Raw genomic sequence first — 17,449 nt, 5'->3', positions numbered from 1 at the left:
AAGAGACCAATTTGTTGGGCAATTCTGATTTTTATTTACCATCTGTGGGGAATATACCTATTATTCCAGTGTCTAAAATAGAACATGCATTTATTGCTTCCCAGCTTTGTGTGGTGTCCCTGGCATTATTCAGAACTCTCATTGGTTTACATTGTGAAGATGTGATGTTACAACTCGTTCTAAGGTGAGTTGCCATTTTTGTTCCCTTTAAAAGAACCCTGCTCTATGTAATACTATTTTACTTTACCTTGATAATACAGACTAGTTTACAGGCTTTTAAGGAAAAAAGTCACTAAGAACATGAGTTTAATTTCAGCATTGTTTCCCAAGGTTAATTTTAGTTTTAAAATATTTAAAAGTTTTAAGTGGCTGTATACATTTTATTCTGTTTTAGTTTCCTTGGCTGCTCAAGTAAATACCATGCATGGGCTGACTTAAACAGTGGGAATTTATTTGCTCATGGTGTTGAAGCTAAGAGAAAATCCAAATCAAGGCCTTGTCAAGGTGGTGCTTTCTTTCCAAAGACTGGCATTCTGGGGCTGGCTGCCAGCGATCCTTGGTCCTTGGTTCCGCTGTCACATGGCAAGGCACATGGCGGCATCTCCTGGTCTGTCTGTTATCTTCTGAGTTCCACTGAATTTCAGCTTCTTGCTTCCTATGACTTTCTCTCTTATCTGTCTGGATTTCATTCTGCTTATGGAGGACTCCAGTAATAGGATTAAGACCTATCCTGATAGAGGTTGGCCACATCTTAACTGCCTGAACCTTATCAAAAAGTCCTATTTACGGTGGGTTCACACCCACAAGAATGGATTAAGTTAAAGAACATGGTTTTCTGGGATACATACAGTTCCAAACCACCACATACTCTAAATATGCTCCTGGTCAATTGTCGAATGTCTTTCTGCTGAAGTGCATTTTTTGGGCACCTGTGTTAGTAAAAACAACTTTTTCCAAATATGAAATACTGTTGACTCCTGCTTTGGTAATGGTTACATATACAGTGTGCATTGTCTGACCTTTGAGGATGTTTCAGTTAAATTTCAGTAAATATTAAAGAGTACTTTCTGTGCAAAATGCAGAGAGAGTAAGGAATGGAGTAGAGGAATTGAAAAAGACTTACATACATGGCAGGAAAGGTGTGTCCTTCAGAAGTACAGACAGGGAAGTGAATTGTTATAAGATAACAGTAATTTGGTAATTTGGTTAGGGGACTCAGAACACCAAATCCTGCCTTGTTCCAGCTATGCCTCTGCCTCTTGGAGCATTTGACCCTTGTGCAGAACTATAGAAACCTGGGCCAGGCCATGCTGCACTCCTTTCTTCCTTTTTGCCAAACTGAAATCCTTAATCTTGGAATTAACCTCTCCAGCACCTCAGCACTACAGAAAATGGAGTCCAGGAGTATGTTGCCCCAAAGGTGAGAGAACAGTGAAGGGCTAGGGTTGAAAAACTCCCTAGAGAGAGTTAGCCAGGGTTTGTGCTCTCACACTTCCCTCTGATGGCGTAGAAGCAAAAAGGAAGAAAGAGAAATTGCCTATGTAGACAAGACACAATCAGGGTCTTTGGTATCACCCTCTTCCTTCCTTGGTAACTTTCTGACTCATTTACACCTGCCTTGGGTAAACTGAGAGCAGGGGAAGAGGGAGGAGACTTGGGATTCCTCTAGTTCACTTTGGGATTTTGACATGATTTGAGTAGAAATTACCAAGGAGCAGGTGTTCCAGGTAGATGTAGTACCATCTCCAGGGCAGTAGTTCTAGGGAAGAGAAAGGGATCCAGGTGTGTTCCTGAGAACAGCAGCAGCATCACCTGGGATCTAGTTAGAAATTACCCCAGACCTACTAAATCAGAAACTCTAGGGTTGGGGCCCAGCAAGCTGTGTTTTAACAGGCTCTCCAGGTGAGTCTGGTTCATGCTGTTTGTAAGTCCCTGGTTTAAGGAATGCTACCCTGTGGATGGAGCATCCTACAAAAAGGAGTGGTAAAAAATCAGGCTGGAAAAGTTGGTGATGTTATATTGGCAAGGATCTTACAGAGTTATAATTTTAATGGAGAGTATCACCTATTTTTTAAGTTAAAAAAAAGATTTTGGACTTTTTAGGGTTTAGATCAGGGCATGGGTAACTAATCTTAAGCCTTAAGGCATTACCGGAGAATGCATCCAGTCACAAAGGAATACCATGGTTATTATGGGTAGAGCATTAGTTGTCTGTCCTAAAGGGATTATTTTAGCTCCCCATCAAGTCTCTACTGATACGATAGAACACATTAGCAAGGCCTGAATGAAGTCTCAAAGCAACTTGTTAAAAGCCCTTTTATTGCCACAAATCAGCTTTGTCTTCAACATGGACAAAACCTGATTGTAGCTCACATGTTAAATTCTTGAATACTGCTTCTTTGATGGCATGAACAGCAATTGTCCTTTTTTAGTGTGTTTGGAAGCCTGGCCTAGTTCAGGAGATAGAGAGCTTCCCAACTTGGTCACCAGATCAGATTTAGCCCAAGTGGTGAAAGCTCCATGGCTGTTCCACAACCTTCACAAGGTGAGCTCTGAGTGCCTTTTGTCTTCTCCTGAAGCACTGCCTGTTGTGTTAAAAACTGTCCTCAGAGATGGCATTAGTTATGGCCATCTTTTTTTTTCATTAGTGAGGTACATTTATTGCAATTGATGAACACATTTTGGAGCATTGCCACTAAGCATGGATTAAAGTTTTCATTGTAGTTTACATTTTCTCCCACCCAGTTCTGTAGGTTATGGCAAGATTTATAATGGCCTGTATCTGTTATTGTGATGTCATTCAGAACAATTCCCAAGTCCCACAGATATTCCCATATTACACTTATTTTTCCCTCTCCCTGCCCTCAGAACCTCCAGTGGCCACTGCCACCACATCAACGATACAATTTCTTCCATTGCTGGAATCACAGTAAGTCTCTAGTACAATACCAGTAACTCTACTTTAGTCCATAGTTCATTCCCCAATCCTAGAATTCTGGGATGGTGATGTTCACACCACCTCTATTTGAGAGGGGGCTGTGATCCCATTGGGCCAATGGATGGGACTCTCTTGCTTGCAGTTGTAAACTCGCTCAGATCCTTGGTATGGTGGTTGTCCATCATCACCTCCATGTTAGCTGTCCTGGGTGAGACCAATGAACTGGAGAGTAGGTGTTGCAATTCTGTTGAGAGTCAGGGCCCAGTTGGCACATGGCCAGCCCAAAGATTTAAGTCTCTTGCATGTACACCTACCAACTGTAGTACTAAGTATAGGTTCAAATAGAAGGACAGAAGAGCCATGTGTAGGAAAACCACAGCTGAGTCCAACTCTGTCACTCTGGGGGGCATAAATTCCAAAGTAGGGCCCACTGGCAAGGCACCAAACTCCTTAATTACCTGCCCTGACTATAGTGTCTGGAGGTCTCCAGAGCCCTATGGCCATCTTTTGAGACCCAGACCTTTACCTTATAAAGGTGAAGAAATCAGCTCATGGTTAAAAGATTTACATGTCCAAGTTGGGGCTAGTCATTTCCAGGGTGGATCAGGACTAGTAATTTCCTAGGAAAGTGCCTAAAGAACGTGATATCACAAGTTCTGAATGGAATAATTTTAAAAATGCCCAAACTATGGTTAGAAGATCACCTTAACCTCCTGGTCCTAGGCTCTCTGAGCCAAGTTTCCTCCTTGTTTCTTTAGTGAGGACAGTAATAATAATAATGATGATAGTTGTCCTTTATTGAGTGCCTCCTATAATTTCTAATTCCACCTCATTGACTGGAGAAAATTGATGTAGAGCAAATGAGAGGATTTAATGTTAGCACGTTAATAGACACTCTGGAAACTTGTAGATCCTGATCTCCTCCTGATTTGACTTGACCTATTCTGCTTTTGGAATATTCTGTCTAATCAGGTTTCAGGGAGGATCAAGTGTGGTGAAAATCTTTGAAAATGTTTTGAAATGCTGTATAGTATTATACAAATTTAAAGGAGGGAATTTCCCTGAAAATACATCCTAATGAAAACTGGTTTATATACTAAGTCAACTTCCTTAATTTAGAATCTGTACCAAAAGCATGGGCAATGAAAAATCTTTATTCTTCTAGTAATTTGAACTTTTTTTTTAAGCAACATAAGAAAATGAACTAGATTTATAATCCATCCTTTTTTGTTGTTGTCACTGCAGTCATTGTAATGTACATGATAAACTTGTAGCTCTGAGAGCAAGTAGAGCGGTGACAACTATGTGAATTTTTTAATGAAATTGTTTATGTGATAAGTAAATCATAATTAGATGGCAATTTTTTTTTTAGGAGGTACTTGGGGTTGAACCCAGGACCTTGTACATGGGAAGCAGGCACTCAACCACTGACCTACAACTATGCCCAATGAGAGATGGTTTTTTTGTTTGTTTCTTTGTTTTTAAGACATATCAAGATTGAACCTAGGACCTCGTTTGTGGGAAGCAGGCACTTGACCACTTGAGCTACATCTGTTCTCCAGAGTTGTTTGATTTTTTAAAAAATTTATTGAAGTATATCACTCATAAACACACCCAAACAAGTGTACAATAATAGTTGTGAACTTACAAAACAAACATACATAACATCATACAGGACTGTCATAACTCACACACCACCATTAACCTGCATTGTTGTTAAACCTTTTAAACTAAAAACTAAAGAGCAATGTCAAAATATAACTATTAAACAAAGTATTTCCCCCCCAAACAATCCTATCAATATCATCTTTTTATCATTTATATAAGAACATACATAAACAATTAAATGTAAAGTAAATGTTGTGGACTTACAAAGAAAACATGCATAACGTCATACAGGGGTCCCATACATCGACCCTCCACCAACACCTTGCATTATCATGAGATGTTTGTTACAAATTATGAAAGAATATTGTCAAACTCTTACTACTAATCATAGTCCCTATCTTATACTTGGTGCGTTTCCCCATACCCACCCTATTATTATTTTTTAAATATGTTTTTTATGACAGAAGTTGTAAACTTATAAAACAATTATGCACATGTGCAGAATTCCCAAACAACACCCCTCCATCAACACACCACAATGTGATGTGTCCTTTGCTACAGATAAAATAATATCATCTGATTGTTACCATGTCCATAGTGTACATTTGGCTCACATTTTCCATACTGCCTCAGTATCAACACAGGACATCTTGTACATAGATGCAAGAATATTGTATTATTACTACTAACCAGAGTCTATAGGTCACTCCAGCTGTATTTTTCCCATGGTTCTCCACATTCCCAATACCCTGCTGTAGTGATATACATTTGCTCTGGCTAACACAGGACACTCTTGCATCTGTACCGTCAACCACAGTTCTCATCTACCTCTTGGTTTACTGTGCTATCCAGTTCCTGGATTATTCTCTAGCATTCTGTCAGTTGGTATTTACATAACTAGACTACCATTTTCAGTTACATCCCCATTTATAAACTAGCTGTTACTCACTGCATGTTACCACCCAGTCTGTACATTTCCACACTTTTACAGTAAAATGAATTAAAACTTCTACATACATTAAACATCAGTAGTCCACTCAGTCCTCCTCTTAAGAATCCACCACCTACCACCAGGTCTTGAAGATATTTTCCAATAATTTCTTCTAGAAGTTTTATGGTTCTTGCTTTTATTTTTAGTTTTTTTATCCATTTTGAGTTAATTTTTCCATAAGGTATGAGAAAGGGGTCCTCTTTCCTTCTTTCAGCTATGGATATCCAATTCTTTGAGCACCATTTGTTGAATGGATTGTTCTGCCTGAGCTGTGTGAGTTTGACAGGCTAGTCAAAGATCACCTGACCATACCTGTGAGGGTCTGTTTCTGAACCATAAATTGGGTTCCATTGGTCTATTGTGTCTGTCTTTAGGCTAGTACCGTGCTGTTCTTACCACTATAGGTAGGTATTGTGATTTAAAGTCTGGAGATGAGGGTTCACTTTTCCTTTTTATGATGTTTCTGGCTTCCAAATAAATTTAATGATCGTGTTTTCAATTTTTTCTTTGATGCTGGTGGAATTTTTTATCAGGATTGTATTAAATCTGTGTATCAATAAGAGTAGAATTGACATCTAAATGATATTTAGTCTTCACAATCCATGAGCATGGAATGTTCTTCCAGTTACTTAGGGCTTTTTTGATTTGTTTTAACACTGAGTTGCAGTTTTCTAAATACAAATGCTTTATTACATCATTGCTTAAGTTTATTCCTGACTATTTGAGTTTTATCTGTCATATTTTATTTTCACCACTCTTTTGATACTTTTTGTTACTTTTATTGATAAAATCTCCATTTCTAGACTCTCTTCCAGGTCCCTCTCTCCTGTCTTTTCTTTTCAGGCTCTAGCACACCCTTTAGTATTTCCTGAAAATCTGGTCTCTTGCTTAGAAATTCTCTCAGTTTCTGTTTATCAGTGAATATTCTAATTTCACCCTCAATTTTGAAAGACAGTCTTGCTGGATATAAGATTCTTGGCTAGAATTTTTTCTCTTGTAGTACCTTAAATATATCAGACCACTGTCTTCTTGCCTCCATGGTTTCTGGTGAGAAATCAGCACTTAATCTTATTGGGTATCCCTTATATGTTATGCATTGTTTTTCTCTTGCTTCTCTCTGAAGTCTGTCTTTGGCGTTTGACATTCTGATGAGTATGTGTCTTGGAGTTGGTCTATTTGGATTTTTTCAGATGGGAGTATGTTGTGCTTCTTGGATATGGATACCTACGTCTTTCAGTAGGGCTACCATTATTTCTTCAAATAGTCCTTCTGCCCCTTTTCCCTTCTCTTCTCCTTCTGGGACACCCATGACATACTTGTTTGCATGCCCTTTGCTGTCATTTAGTTCCCTGAGACCTTGTTCAATTTTTTCCATTATTTTCATTATCTGTTATTTTATATGTTCACTTTCAGAGGCCATTTCTTCAAGCTCACCAATCCTTTCTTCTGCCTCCCCAAATCTGCTATTATATGACTCCAGTGTTTTTTTTATTTTCATTGATTGCACCTTTCATTCCCATAAGATCTGCTATTTTTCTGTGTGTACTTTCAAATTCTTCTTTGTGCTCATCCAGTGTATTCTGAATATCCTTAATCTCTTTAGCCATCTCATTGAATTTATTAAGGAGATTTGTTTAAACATCTATGATTAGTTGTCTCAACTCCTTTATGTCATTGGGAGGCTTATCTTGTTCCTTTAACTGGGCCATAGCTTGCTTCCTGTTTCTTGCTGAGGATTGTAATTTTTTGTTGGTGTCTTTGCATCTGGCGTAATAGAGTGTTTATCTAGGTGCAGTTTTTCTCTTTTGTTTAGGGCTTCTTATCCTTTCTCTCTTGCTGGTTGTACAGTAGGAGCCAAGCATGTAGTTGGTGCTGTAAGCTGTGGAGGCTCAAGCTGCCTCATTGTGCCAGGGACAGATGAAGCTTTTTCCAACTTTCTCCTTTGTTAGGGATAGGGACAGAGTGATGACTGTGTGGAATAATCCAAGTGTTGTAGGCCTAGACTGTAGTTGCCCAGAGAGACTGATGAAGCTTCACATCCCTTTCTCCCCTGCTTGGGGTAGGGATGGAGCTGCAGGTGTGGGCAGCAATCTATGCAGTGTGGGTCCAAGATGACCACAGTTGCCCTGGTAGATTTCTGATTTTCAGTCTACGGCAGCCAATGTTACCTGCAGTTACCTGTATAGGCTGGTGCAGGGCTCCTCAGCCTTTCCCCACCACAGGCAAGGCTGAAGCCTAGGCGGGCTACAGGCTGATCTGTGTGGAAGAAGCTGGTTCCTGCCAACACTGAGCGTTTCAGTCAGCCCAGCTTCCCCTCAGGCTGGGGGCTGAGTCAGAAAGGCGGCTATTGGCCTCTTTCTCACTTGGGCTGGTTCTCACCCCCCTGTTCCCAGGGTTATATCTTAGCCAGTCAAGACTACCAATCGATAACCAAAATCGGCAGCCACCTGTCTCCTCGTCTGTTTCTGGGAAATGGAACCTCCAATTCCAGCCACGGAACAGCTCCTGGGCCGGCTTGTGCTGCCAGAACAGGATAATCCCTACCCTCTGTGGCTTGGCCGGCAATTTCCCAGAGAGGCTGGTTCAGGTCCCTGAAACTTCTTCTCTGCCTGAGGTGGCACTGGTGCTTAGGCTGGAGCTGCAATCTGACCTGGATGAAAGAAGCTGGTCCCCATCAGCACTGGGATTCTCAGTCCACTCGTGCCAGGCGTGGAGTTAAGATGGCGGCTCCCTGCCTCTTTCTGACCTCGACAGGCCCAAACTTTAGCTGTTCTCAGGATTATACTGTAGCCTGCTGAATTTACTCATCAGTATCTAAAATTGGTGCCCAACTGTCTCGTCCTCCCCTGTTTTGCATAAGTGGAGCTTTCAATTTCAGCCGCAGAACAGCTCCCCAGGTGGCTTGTGCCTCCAGTGGAGGATGGGCGGAGGATCCGTGTATGGAGCGCTCTGCTTACAAGTCTTCTTTGCAGACGGGCAGTCTCCTCCTTCCACTCCTTCACAAACATTGCAGGAGGCTCTTCTGGTCTCCCAGCGCCCCAAACAGGTGCTTCAGCTAGCTCCAGAGAGCTCTGGGATTTTGCTAACTGCCCTGTAGCAGGAGCTGACTCTAGGAGCTCCTTACTCCACTACCATCTCGCTGGTTCTTCTGTTGTTTAATTTTTTAATATCAGTATAGCAGTAGGCAGTATATGTGCTTTGGTTTCAATTGTTTGTCACTGAATTGTTTCAGAGGTGATGTTTTATTTTAGATTTAATGAATGATATCTAGGAAAATAGGAGACAGACCTAGAGTTGCAGAGGGTTTGGGAAATAATGAAAAAGGAGAGGACAGTATATTTTTTTGTGCTATGTTGGAAAGTGGCTTTGAGTAGTCTGGACTTCTAAAATCAGACATTTATTAGTCTCTGATTATTTTTATTGCTTCCAAAATTTAAATAAATTCTCCCAACAAAATTAATGTAGTATAAATTAAAGGATAGTTTGATGACAAATACCTATGTTAAATTCCTAAGTGCTTTTTCTACTTCTGACACTAACTTCATTTTGACACTTGAAAGTTGGAGCTTCTGGCATTCATTCTGTTCCTAATCTTTCTCTTTAAATGGTGGAAAGACAGAAGGTCCATGTAAGCTTTTTCCACTTTTACCCTTCATTTTAAAGGCACAGCAGAACTCCTCTTCTGGATACAATAGGGGTATTCTTCCGAATTGACTCCCCCATCTCCAATTTCATAGAACCTCTCCTTCAGCTGATAGGGGATCTCCCTTCATTTGATTTATTCAGAAGAAAATCTTGTTTCTATTGACAGCATGTATTTGAGAAGTTGTAGATTCTCAGTGGCTTTCTAGCCTAATAAAATATCAAGCTTCCCACTGGTGATATTTGATAAATAGCTTTATTAGGTTTGATACAGTGTTCCATTTTTTATACTTAAAACAGAGAGTAGAAATCTTTGTATATCAGCTTAAATAATGAAATATTCTTGGCTTGAGCTGTAAATAGTCATTCAGTTCCTGCAGTATATAAAAGCATTGAAGCCATTTATTTACTAAGTAATTAATGATCAAAATAAAGATAGAGTAAATCCTGTATAATCTGAATTTCCTTAGGCCTCACCAGCCTGTGAGTTGAGAAGGGTTTATATCAACTACCACAAGACAGGTTTCCCTGGCTCTGCTCTAGCCCCTCTCAAGTAAGATGTTGACCCCTGCCAATGAGGGGCCTTACATATATTCATGAACAAATCTGTCTCCTACCATAGTTACAGCATCTGCCATTGTCTCTTCACCTGCTTTGGCCACTTTTGTGGGTGCTTCCTCATCTCTGTTCTGCTGTAGACCAGCCACCTCCTGGATATAGAGAGGTGGTGAGGAGCTGGCATAGCGCTGCATTCCCTGGTGCATGCTGGACCAGAGCTGTGCTTTGTTTAGAGAGAGATGGGAGAATACCTTTCTCCTCTGCATCATTCTTGGTTACCTAAGCATCTCTACAGAGATCCTTGTGGAAAAGAGCTCCTTTACTTTCTGCCTCTGCAGCATCCAATAGTCTGAGACACAGGTCCCTCAAGCTGAGCCAAGAATTAGAACAGATCTGCCCCTTTTCCCATACTGTCCTCCTGTGTATTTCCATTCCATTCTTATAACCTTCAACTTTCATGAAATTGAACTTAGGAAAATAGATGTCTCCACAACAGACATTTGGGGCATGTCTGGATGTTAGTGATAGCAGTTGATGCTTAAGGTATGTATGTTTGCTTGGGATGGGGGGAGAGGAAAATCGGATCCCTTCACCTCTCTGTTTAGATATTCAGAATACTTAAGAAATGGTTTGAGTTTTTTGAGTACTGAAGAATAAGTGAAGAATTTGTCATTCATACTTGGAAAATATTATTAAAACCTTTATTGTAAAGTACCATGAAGAGAATTAAATCTCTTTTCCTCCTTGACTCAGGGTGCTTGCAATGGATCAGTCATTAATATAAGAATAGGTTTTCTTTAGTTGGAGTAACAGGAAGTATGGGAGATGTCTTTATATTTACAGGCCTCAAGACATATCCTGAAAGTGGTACTTTTTATCTTGTTAACTGAACCTTGACCATAGTTTGTTTTCTGAAAGCAGAAAGAAAAGCATTCCATTTTATTAAAGATTGTAGTTGTTCATGTAAGGGTTTAGGCCTTTCTGAAATTGGCTCCTGCACAGATATGTGATGGTTAGCTCTGGCAATGACACCTCCATCACATTTGCTTCATTTTTGTTTTGTATAAATGATATCTTAGTTACTAGGCTGTATAACAAATACCATACAGTGGGTTAGCTTAAACCACAAGCACTTATTTGACTCATGGTTTTGGGGCTTGAAGAAGTCCAAAATCAAGATATTGGCAAGCTTGCTTTCTCCTGGAATCTATAGTATTTTGGTGCTGGCTGTTGCCAATCCTTGGGATTCCTTGGCTTGTATATCTGCCTCCCATCACATGGAAATGTCCTCTTCTTTCTTCAGCTCTTCCAGTTTCCATTAATTTCTGGCTTCTTCTTGTGATGAGGCCTTCACCAACTTCTGGCTTCTAGTTTTTTCTTTTTATAAGGCCTCCAGTAATGTGGATTAAGACCCACCCCTCTTTAAGTTGGGCCATACCTTAACTTAAAAAGTACTATTTATAATGCTTTCACACCCTTAGGAATCTAGATTAAGATTAGGAACATGTCTAAATTGGGGTATGTAATTCAATCTGCCACAAGTGGTGTATTCCTTGCTCTTATGAAAGTAAGCCATTTAAACATGCTTTATTTTACTTATGAAGCCCACATATTTAGAAATGGTTGCCCAAATTTTCTTGTCTCCAGGCTCATAATGATGCCAAGATGCTTTTGTTCACCAACCAAAAGTGTTTTGTGTGAATTCGGTTCCAGTGCTCATCAGTGAATCCTTAGCCACCATATTTTCTTACAATCCTGCTTGAGAATATGAGAGGGGGTTTTCAGTCTGGAGAGGCTCTTTGCTTTTTCTTGAAACTGCTGTCATTCATTGCTCACTATGAGTTTCTGGGATTATAAGACAAAATATTGAAGTAGTGCCCTTGCTCTGGTAGCACATACTTTTAGAGGCAGAAACAGAAATAAATGTGATTGAAGGTAATGGTGCTTTATGAGAGGGCTGTGAGCATAGTAGAGGGAAGGATTAGCCCTGTCTTAGTGGATTCAAAAATCTTCTCAGAGAAGGTGACATTAATGCTGTATTTCAAAGAAAGAGTAGTCACTTGCTAGGCAGAGAATGGGGAAAAGGCATTCCAGGTAAATGTTACACTTAGAGGGCATCGGAGCAAAAAGGGTTAGAGAAGTGGAAGTTAAATTGTGAAGGCCTTTAAACACTCTGCTGAGGGTTGGTTCTTTCACAGCAAAGAAACCTTAAAATCTTTTAAGCAAGTGAGTGAACTCTGGTGGCTGGGTGGGATGGATGGATGGAGAGTGAGAGGATGATCATGGTTTAGGAGGTGGCTGACTAGAAACGGTCATTGCAGAGACTGAATGCAAGCTCTTTTTGTTCTTCCAGGTATTTGATCCCCTGCAATCACATGATGCTGAGTCAAAGGTGGGCTGTGAAGGAGAGAGACTGTTACTCTGTTTCTGCAGCCAAGCTGCTCGCCCTGACCCCCATCTGCTGCTCCAGTGGGATCACTCTGACACTTGGGAACCAAGAGAGAGATTATATTCTCTGGTCAAAGTGTACACATGATAGTTCAGGTGAGAACTTGCTTCTAAGTATCTTTAAACAGAATGATGCCAGATTCCATCTCTCCTTGGGGTACCTATCAATTTGGATAGGCAAGGACTGATGTAGTGAGTCCTGTTTCTTTTATGAATGACTAATGAGGGTCCTTTTCTGCTTCATTAGGAATTTTGGACACTTGAATCAGTGTCATTGAAGCACCCAGCCACTACCTGGTTGCGATCTGAGGCATTATTTTAAGGAGGCTTTCTAGTGGTATCCTCAAAGGCCAAATGTGAAAAAATGTAATGGTGTGTCTTTTAAAAGAAAATGGGGGGTGGGCACAGAGATAACCACAGCTGAGACAGAATTAGCCTTTATTTTAATTTCCACAATGACCTATTTGTAAACTCTATGCTTGTCAATAATTTTTCATTATGAAATTTGAAATTTGTGATATAGCAACAGTATGATTCATTTGATTGACCTAATGAGGTGGCTTTCATAAATATTGTCTTTACATGAGTTATAGTATTTGTGTCTAATTGTCATCTACAGTTCCCCCAATACAATTAAAATTTATATGGCCATTTCTATCAACCTTGGCCCTCTAGTAGGCAGCTGAAGCAAGGGGGAATTTGTGTATTTTGGTGGTCATATTGCTGTTTCTGTCAGGACGATTCTGCCTGTTTGTGACCAAAAGGAAATGGTCTAGTCCAGCATTGATTCAGGAGTTTCCAATCTGTATTCTAGTATCTCCCCAAACAAAGTCATCTGTCCACTCATCTACAGTCTTCCTACATAAAGTAGATCTATAAGCTGGCTATCTGACTGAAAATATCCTCACATTTGGCATAAATATAATTTTTAGAAATTATCATCTCACTGAGTCTTGGTTTTTATATAAAGATAGGCTATGTGCATGGAAATTAATGATTTTGGGAAGCGGACTTGGCCCAATGGTTAGGGCGTCCGTCTACCACATGGGAGGTCCGCGGTTCAAACCCAGGGCCTCCTTGACCCATGTGGAGCTGGCCCATGTGCAGTGCTGATGTGCACAAGGAGTGCTGTGCCACGCAGGGGTGTCCCCCGCGTAAGGGAGCCCCACGCGCAAGGAGTGCACCCGGTAAGGAGAGCCGCCCAGCGCAAAAGAAAGTGCAGCCTGCCCATGAATGGCGCCGCCCACACATGGAGAGCTGACACAACAAGATGACGAAACAAAAAGAAACGCAGATTCCTGTGCCGATGACAACATAAGTGGACAAAGAAAAACATGCAGCAAATAGACACAGAGAACAGACAACTGGGGTGGGGTGGGGAGAGAAACAAATAAATCTTAAAAAAAAATAATGATTTTATGTGGTGGTATAATAAACTGTATCTTAAGCGTGTTTTCTTGTTAGGAAGATATTGTGAATATCTTCCATTTTCTTATCCAGTTGTTAATTTTTAAAAAACATACTTGAAAACTTATGTTGTTTTAATTTGCTAAACAAGTTGTTTCAAGAATGATCCTGTGGCTGACCTTACCTCAGTTCAAAATCCAAGTTAAACGTATGATTGTTGAGTGTCTGCAACTTGCCAAATTCTTTCCCTGTTTTATCACATTTGATCCATTGAAGAAGGTAGTATTCCCATTTTACAGAAGAAGAAACAAACTCAGAGAGAGGAATTGCCTTGTTCAAGTTTGCATAACCAGCAAGTTTTTGGATTCCATATTCCATCTTCTTTCCAGTAAACTGCCTCTAGGGTTGCCTTACAGAAGAGAAAAAGATCCTAATAGATGGATGGTCAGATAGATAGATGATCTCATCATTGTGCAGTGGTTAACAGCTCAAATCCTGAATCTTGGCTGTGCCATTTTCTTGGGCAAATAACTCAATCTTTCGAAACTTTTTTTCTCATCTATAAAATACTACTTATCTACTTCAAAGAGTGTTACAAGGATAAGTGAGTTAAGACATGTAAAGCTCTAAGAAGATTGACGGGCATGTAGTAAGTGCCCAGTAAATGTTGATGATAGTAGTTTTTTTATGTGATTTTTTTTAAGAGATAAGGGGTAAGCACTAAGCTTTTCATGGTAGAGCTGTAAAAGTGAATTATGTCCACCCTGATGACTTGTAAATGTTTATTTCTTAAAGACTCAAATCTGATCCAGTTTGGTAGAGATTTAGGTAATGAAGAGATGAGAGACTTACAAAGGCGAGGCTTCAAAGGAAAAGCAGAGGGGTTGGCATGAGACAACCTGTGTTTTGAGTTGTGGCTCTGCCACTCAGTAGTTGCGTTTTTTTTTCATTGCCGAGACTCAATTTCTTCTTCTGTAAATGCAGAAAATAATACATACCACATAGAGTTATTATGAGAATTAAATTAGATAGCATTGACAGAGCACCTGCCACATAGTAGGTATTTAAGGAATAGGAAAATATTTATTAATTTTTTTGAGTGAGAAAATGCACACTTAAATGCAGATATTTTTAATAGCTCTTTGAATGAGGAGGTTTCCACATCAAAGGCATAGTATCATATGGTAGCACAAGAAGCATTCTTAAGTTAAAAGGCCAATTTTGGTGTTGAATATGACTTTTCTGTAAGAGACTGTTTGATACATATCAATATCCTGATAGTTCCCAGTAGGCAGAAGGAGTTAATAGGCTTTTCTAAGAACCCAGAGTTTATTCATGGGTTACTGGCCTTCTACCTTGGAATCAAATTTCAAAACTTTTAAATTATTGCCTCCTCTGTCGTGGGTGCTGTGTTAAGTATATTACCTAATTTAATCCTCTCACCAACCTGAGAGGTTGTCATTGTTAGCTCTTATTTCTCTGACTGATATCAAATAATAGTTTTGCATTGACCATAGCCAATATCTGACTTGCCCATATTGGTGTTGTATCTTGTTAGGGCTGAGTTTCTGTTCCTATCTTTTCTTCTTATAATATAACCATTTTTATTATTCAGAAATCATTTAATCAGAAATTTATTTTAACCAATGTGGCTGATGAAACAAAGTTCTAGCAGCTCAAGTGAGTCACATCTCTACGCACTATATTTGCGCCAACACCTCCCTGAAGTGTAAAACAGGGGCTTGTTCTGACTTGTTTCTGCCTTGGCTTGCAGGGCCCATGGAGCAGCTGCTCCCTGAGATGTTCTCTCCTTCAGCCTGCATTGTGGAATACGGCAAGGCCCTGGACATCAGCTACCTGCAGTACCTCTGGGAGGCTCACACCAACATCCTCCACTGCATGAGAGACTGCCGCATGTGGTCCACTCTGTACGACGGAGAGTCCCCAGACCCTGGGACACTTCTCCAGAGTCTGACAGAGGAGAGCAGTATGACTTCAGCCTACCCTGCTGTGTTTAGTCTCCAACAGCAATTCCCCAGTAAGATGGGCTCTCAGCTGGCTCCAAGAAAGGAGAAGAGCCAGACAGAGCTGGAATGGGATGACAGCTATGACACTGGCATCTCCTCAGGGGCTGATATGAACTCCCCTGGGCCCAATGAGAATCCGGAAAACTCAGACCCTCCAGTGCCAATTGATCCCCCGAAACACATCCAAGAGATGAAGAAAAATGCCATTCTGCTCTTCAAAGGCTCCTACATTGAAGAGTCAGACTTTCAGGATGATGTGATGGTGTACAGGTTGTGTGCTGAGAAGGACTCTGAGGATGCTAGAAATGCACAGGAGGAAACGGCAGGATCAGCCACTGAAGCCCAGAGCGAGGTTCAGAGCCCCCTGATGAACAATGGCCCCCTTCGCAGTCCTCAGTCAGAAACAGATTCAGAGGAGGAGTGTGATAGCGGCATGTCAGAGCAGGTACAAATTGTGTCCAAGGAATCAAAACAAGAGAGCGAAAGTGAGGTAGCCCCAGAATCAAACTCAGTGTTAACCCCTGCCTCTGTGGGAAAGCACGACGCAAACCTGATGGTTGTTAACCCAGAGAGCGAAGACTTCATTGCCCAGTACAACCAGATCATTCAGGAGCTGGATTCTGGCCCCGAGGGCTTAATAGAACCGCGTTTCCCCACATCTGATGCCTTGCTTCCTGCAGAAGAGGAAGAGAGAAAGGAAGGAGAGAGCAAAGAAGAAACGGAGGGAGAAGAGGAGGGAAAGAAGGAGCCAGAAGAGGATGAGGATGACGACTTTGACTCTTTTATAGCAGAAACTCCTCCTGTAGAGACTGTACCTTCCCCTTTTGGGGCAAGAGATGAGCCTGCCTTTGCCAGTCACCATCAAGGGAGGACTCAGAGCACCCCGTTCACAGGTGACAGCCTTACACTGTTTTGTGGTTTCTGCTTTTCAAAGTACTTATACATATTGGAGCAGGAAAGTGAGGTAGGTGGAGGTGAGGAGCAATGATCTGCTTACCGAACAGGTGTGAAAATATTTTTATAAAGAGCAAAGAGGGATGACTGAATTTGAATCTAGTTTAATTTTGTCATTTTTGCAGTGAATGCATTGTTTAGCAAATTAGGGGTTAATTTAGTAATTAAGTTACCTTTTAGTCACTTCCCTTAGTATGTCTGTGATGAAGTAATAGGACTGATTAAGCCACCTAAGCAATTTAGTCATATTATTTAGTAGCCTCATTTCCTTTAGTCTCATTTCTTTTTTCTTTGGTGCTTATTTTCGTGTGTGTGTGTGTGTTTTGAGGTCCTGGGGGCTGGGGATTGAACCCAGGACCTCGTATATGGGAAGCCAGTGCTCAACCACTGGGCCACTTTGACTCCCCTGAGTTGGTTTTCTTGTTTGTTTTGCTTGTTGTTTGATTTTGCTTTTTCATGAGGCACCTGGAAGCGAATCTGGCCCTCCTCCCCCTTGTGAGAGGTGGGTGTTCAACTGCTTGAGCCACATCTGTTCTCTTTATGTGTACTTTTTTATTTTTAAAGATTCATTTTTTATTTATTTCTCTCCCCTTCCCCCCATTGTCTGCACTCTGTCCATTCGCTGTGTGTTCTTCTTTGTCCACTTGCATTCTTGTCAGTGGCACTGGGAATCTGTGTCTCTTCTTGTTGTGTCATCTTGCTACATCAGCTCTCTGTGTGTGCGGTGCCGCTCTGGGCAGGCTGCACTTTTTTCACACAGGGTGGCTCTCCGTGCAGGGTGCACTCCTTGCACGTGGTGCTCCCTACGCACGGGACACCCCTGTGTGGCAGGGCACTCCATGCGCACATCAGCACTGCACGTGGGCCAGCTTCACA

At 41.0% G+C, this 17,449-nt stretch overlaps 1 protein-coding gene across 1 annotated transcript in view; it reads left to right on the top strand.

Annotated features, from left to right (window-relative positions):
• FHIP1A (FHF complex subunit HOOK interacting protein 1A) overlaps positions 1-17,449 on the top strand; it is a 345,875-nt gene that overhangs the window by 314,861 nt on the left and 13,565 nt on the right. The window contains exons 8-10 of the mRNA XM_004469803.4: positions 105-184; positions 12,091-12,281; positions 15,367-16,512. Of these exons, the coding sequence (XP_004469860.2) occupies positions 105-184; positions 12,091-12,281; positions 15,367-16,512 (1,417 nt within the window). The remainder of the gene's footprint in view (positions 1-104; positions 185-12,090; positions 12,282-15,366; positions 16,513-17,449) is intronic.

This window comes from Dasypus novemcinctus, chromosome 1 (genome assembly GCF_030445035.2).
Source record: "Dasypus novemcinctus isolate mDasNov1 chromosome 1, mDasNov1.1.hap2, whole genome shotgun sequence".
In the NCBI taxonomy this organism is placed as follows: domain Eukaryota; kingdom Metazoa; phylum Chordata; class Mammalia; order Cingulata; family Dasypodidae; genus Dasypus; species Dasypus novemcinctus.
The sequence above is the reverse complement of the archived record's forward strand: the minus strand, read 5'-3'. Positions and strand labels throughout refer to the sequence as shown.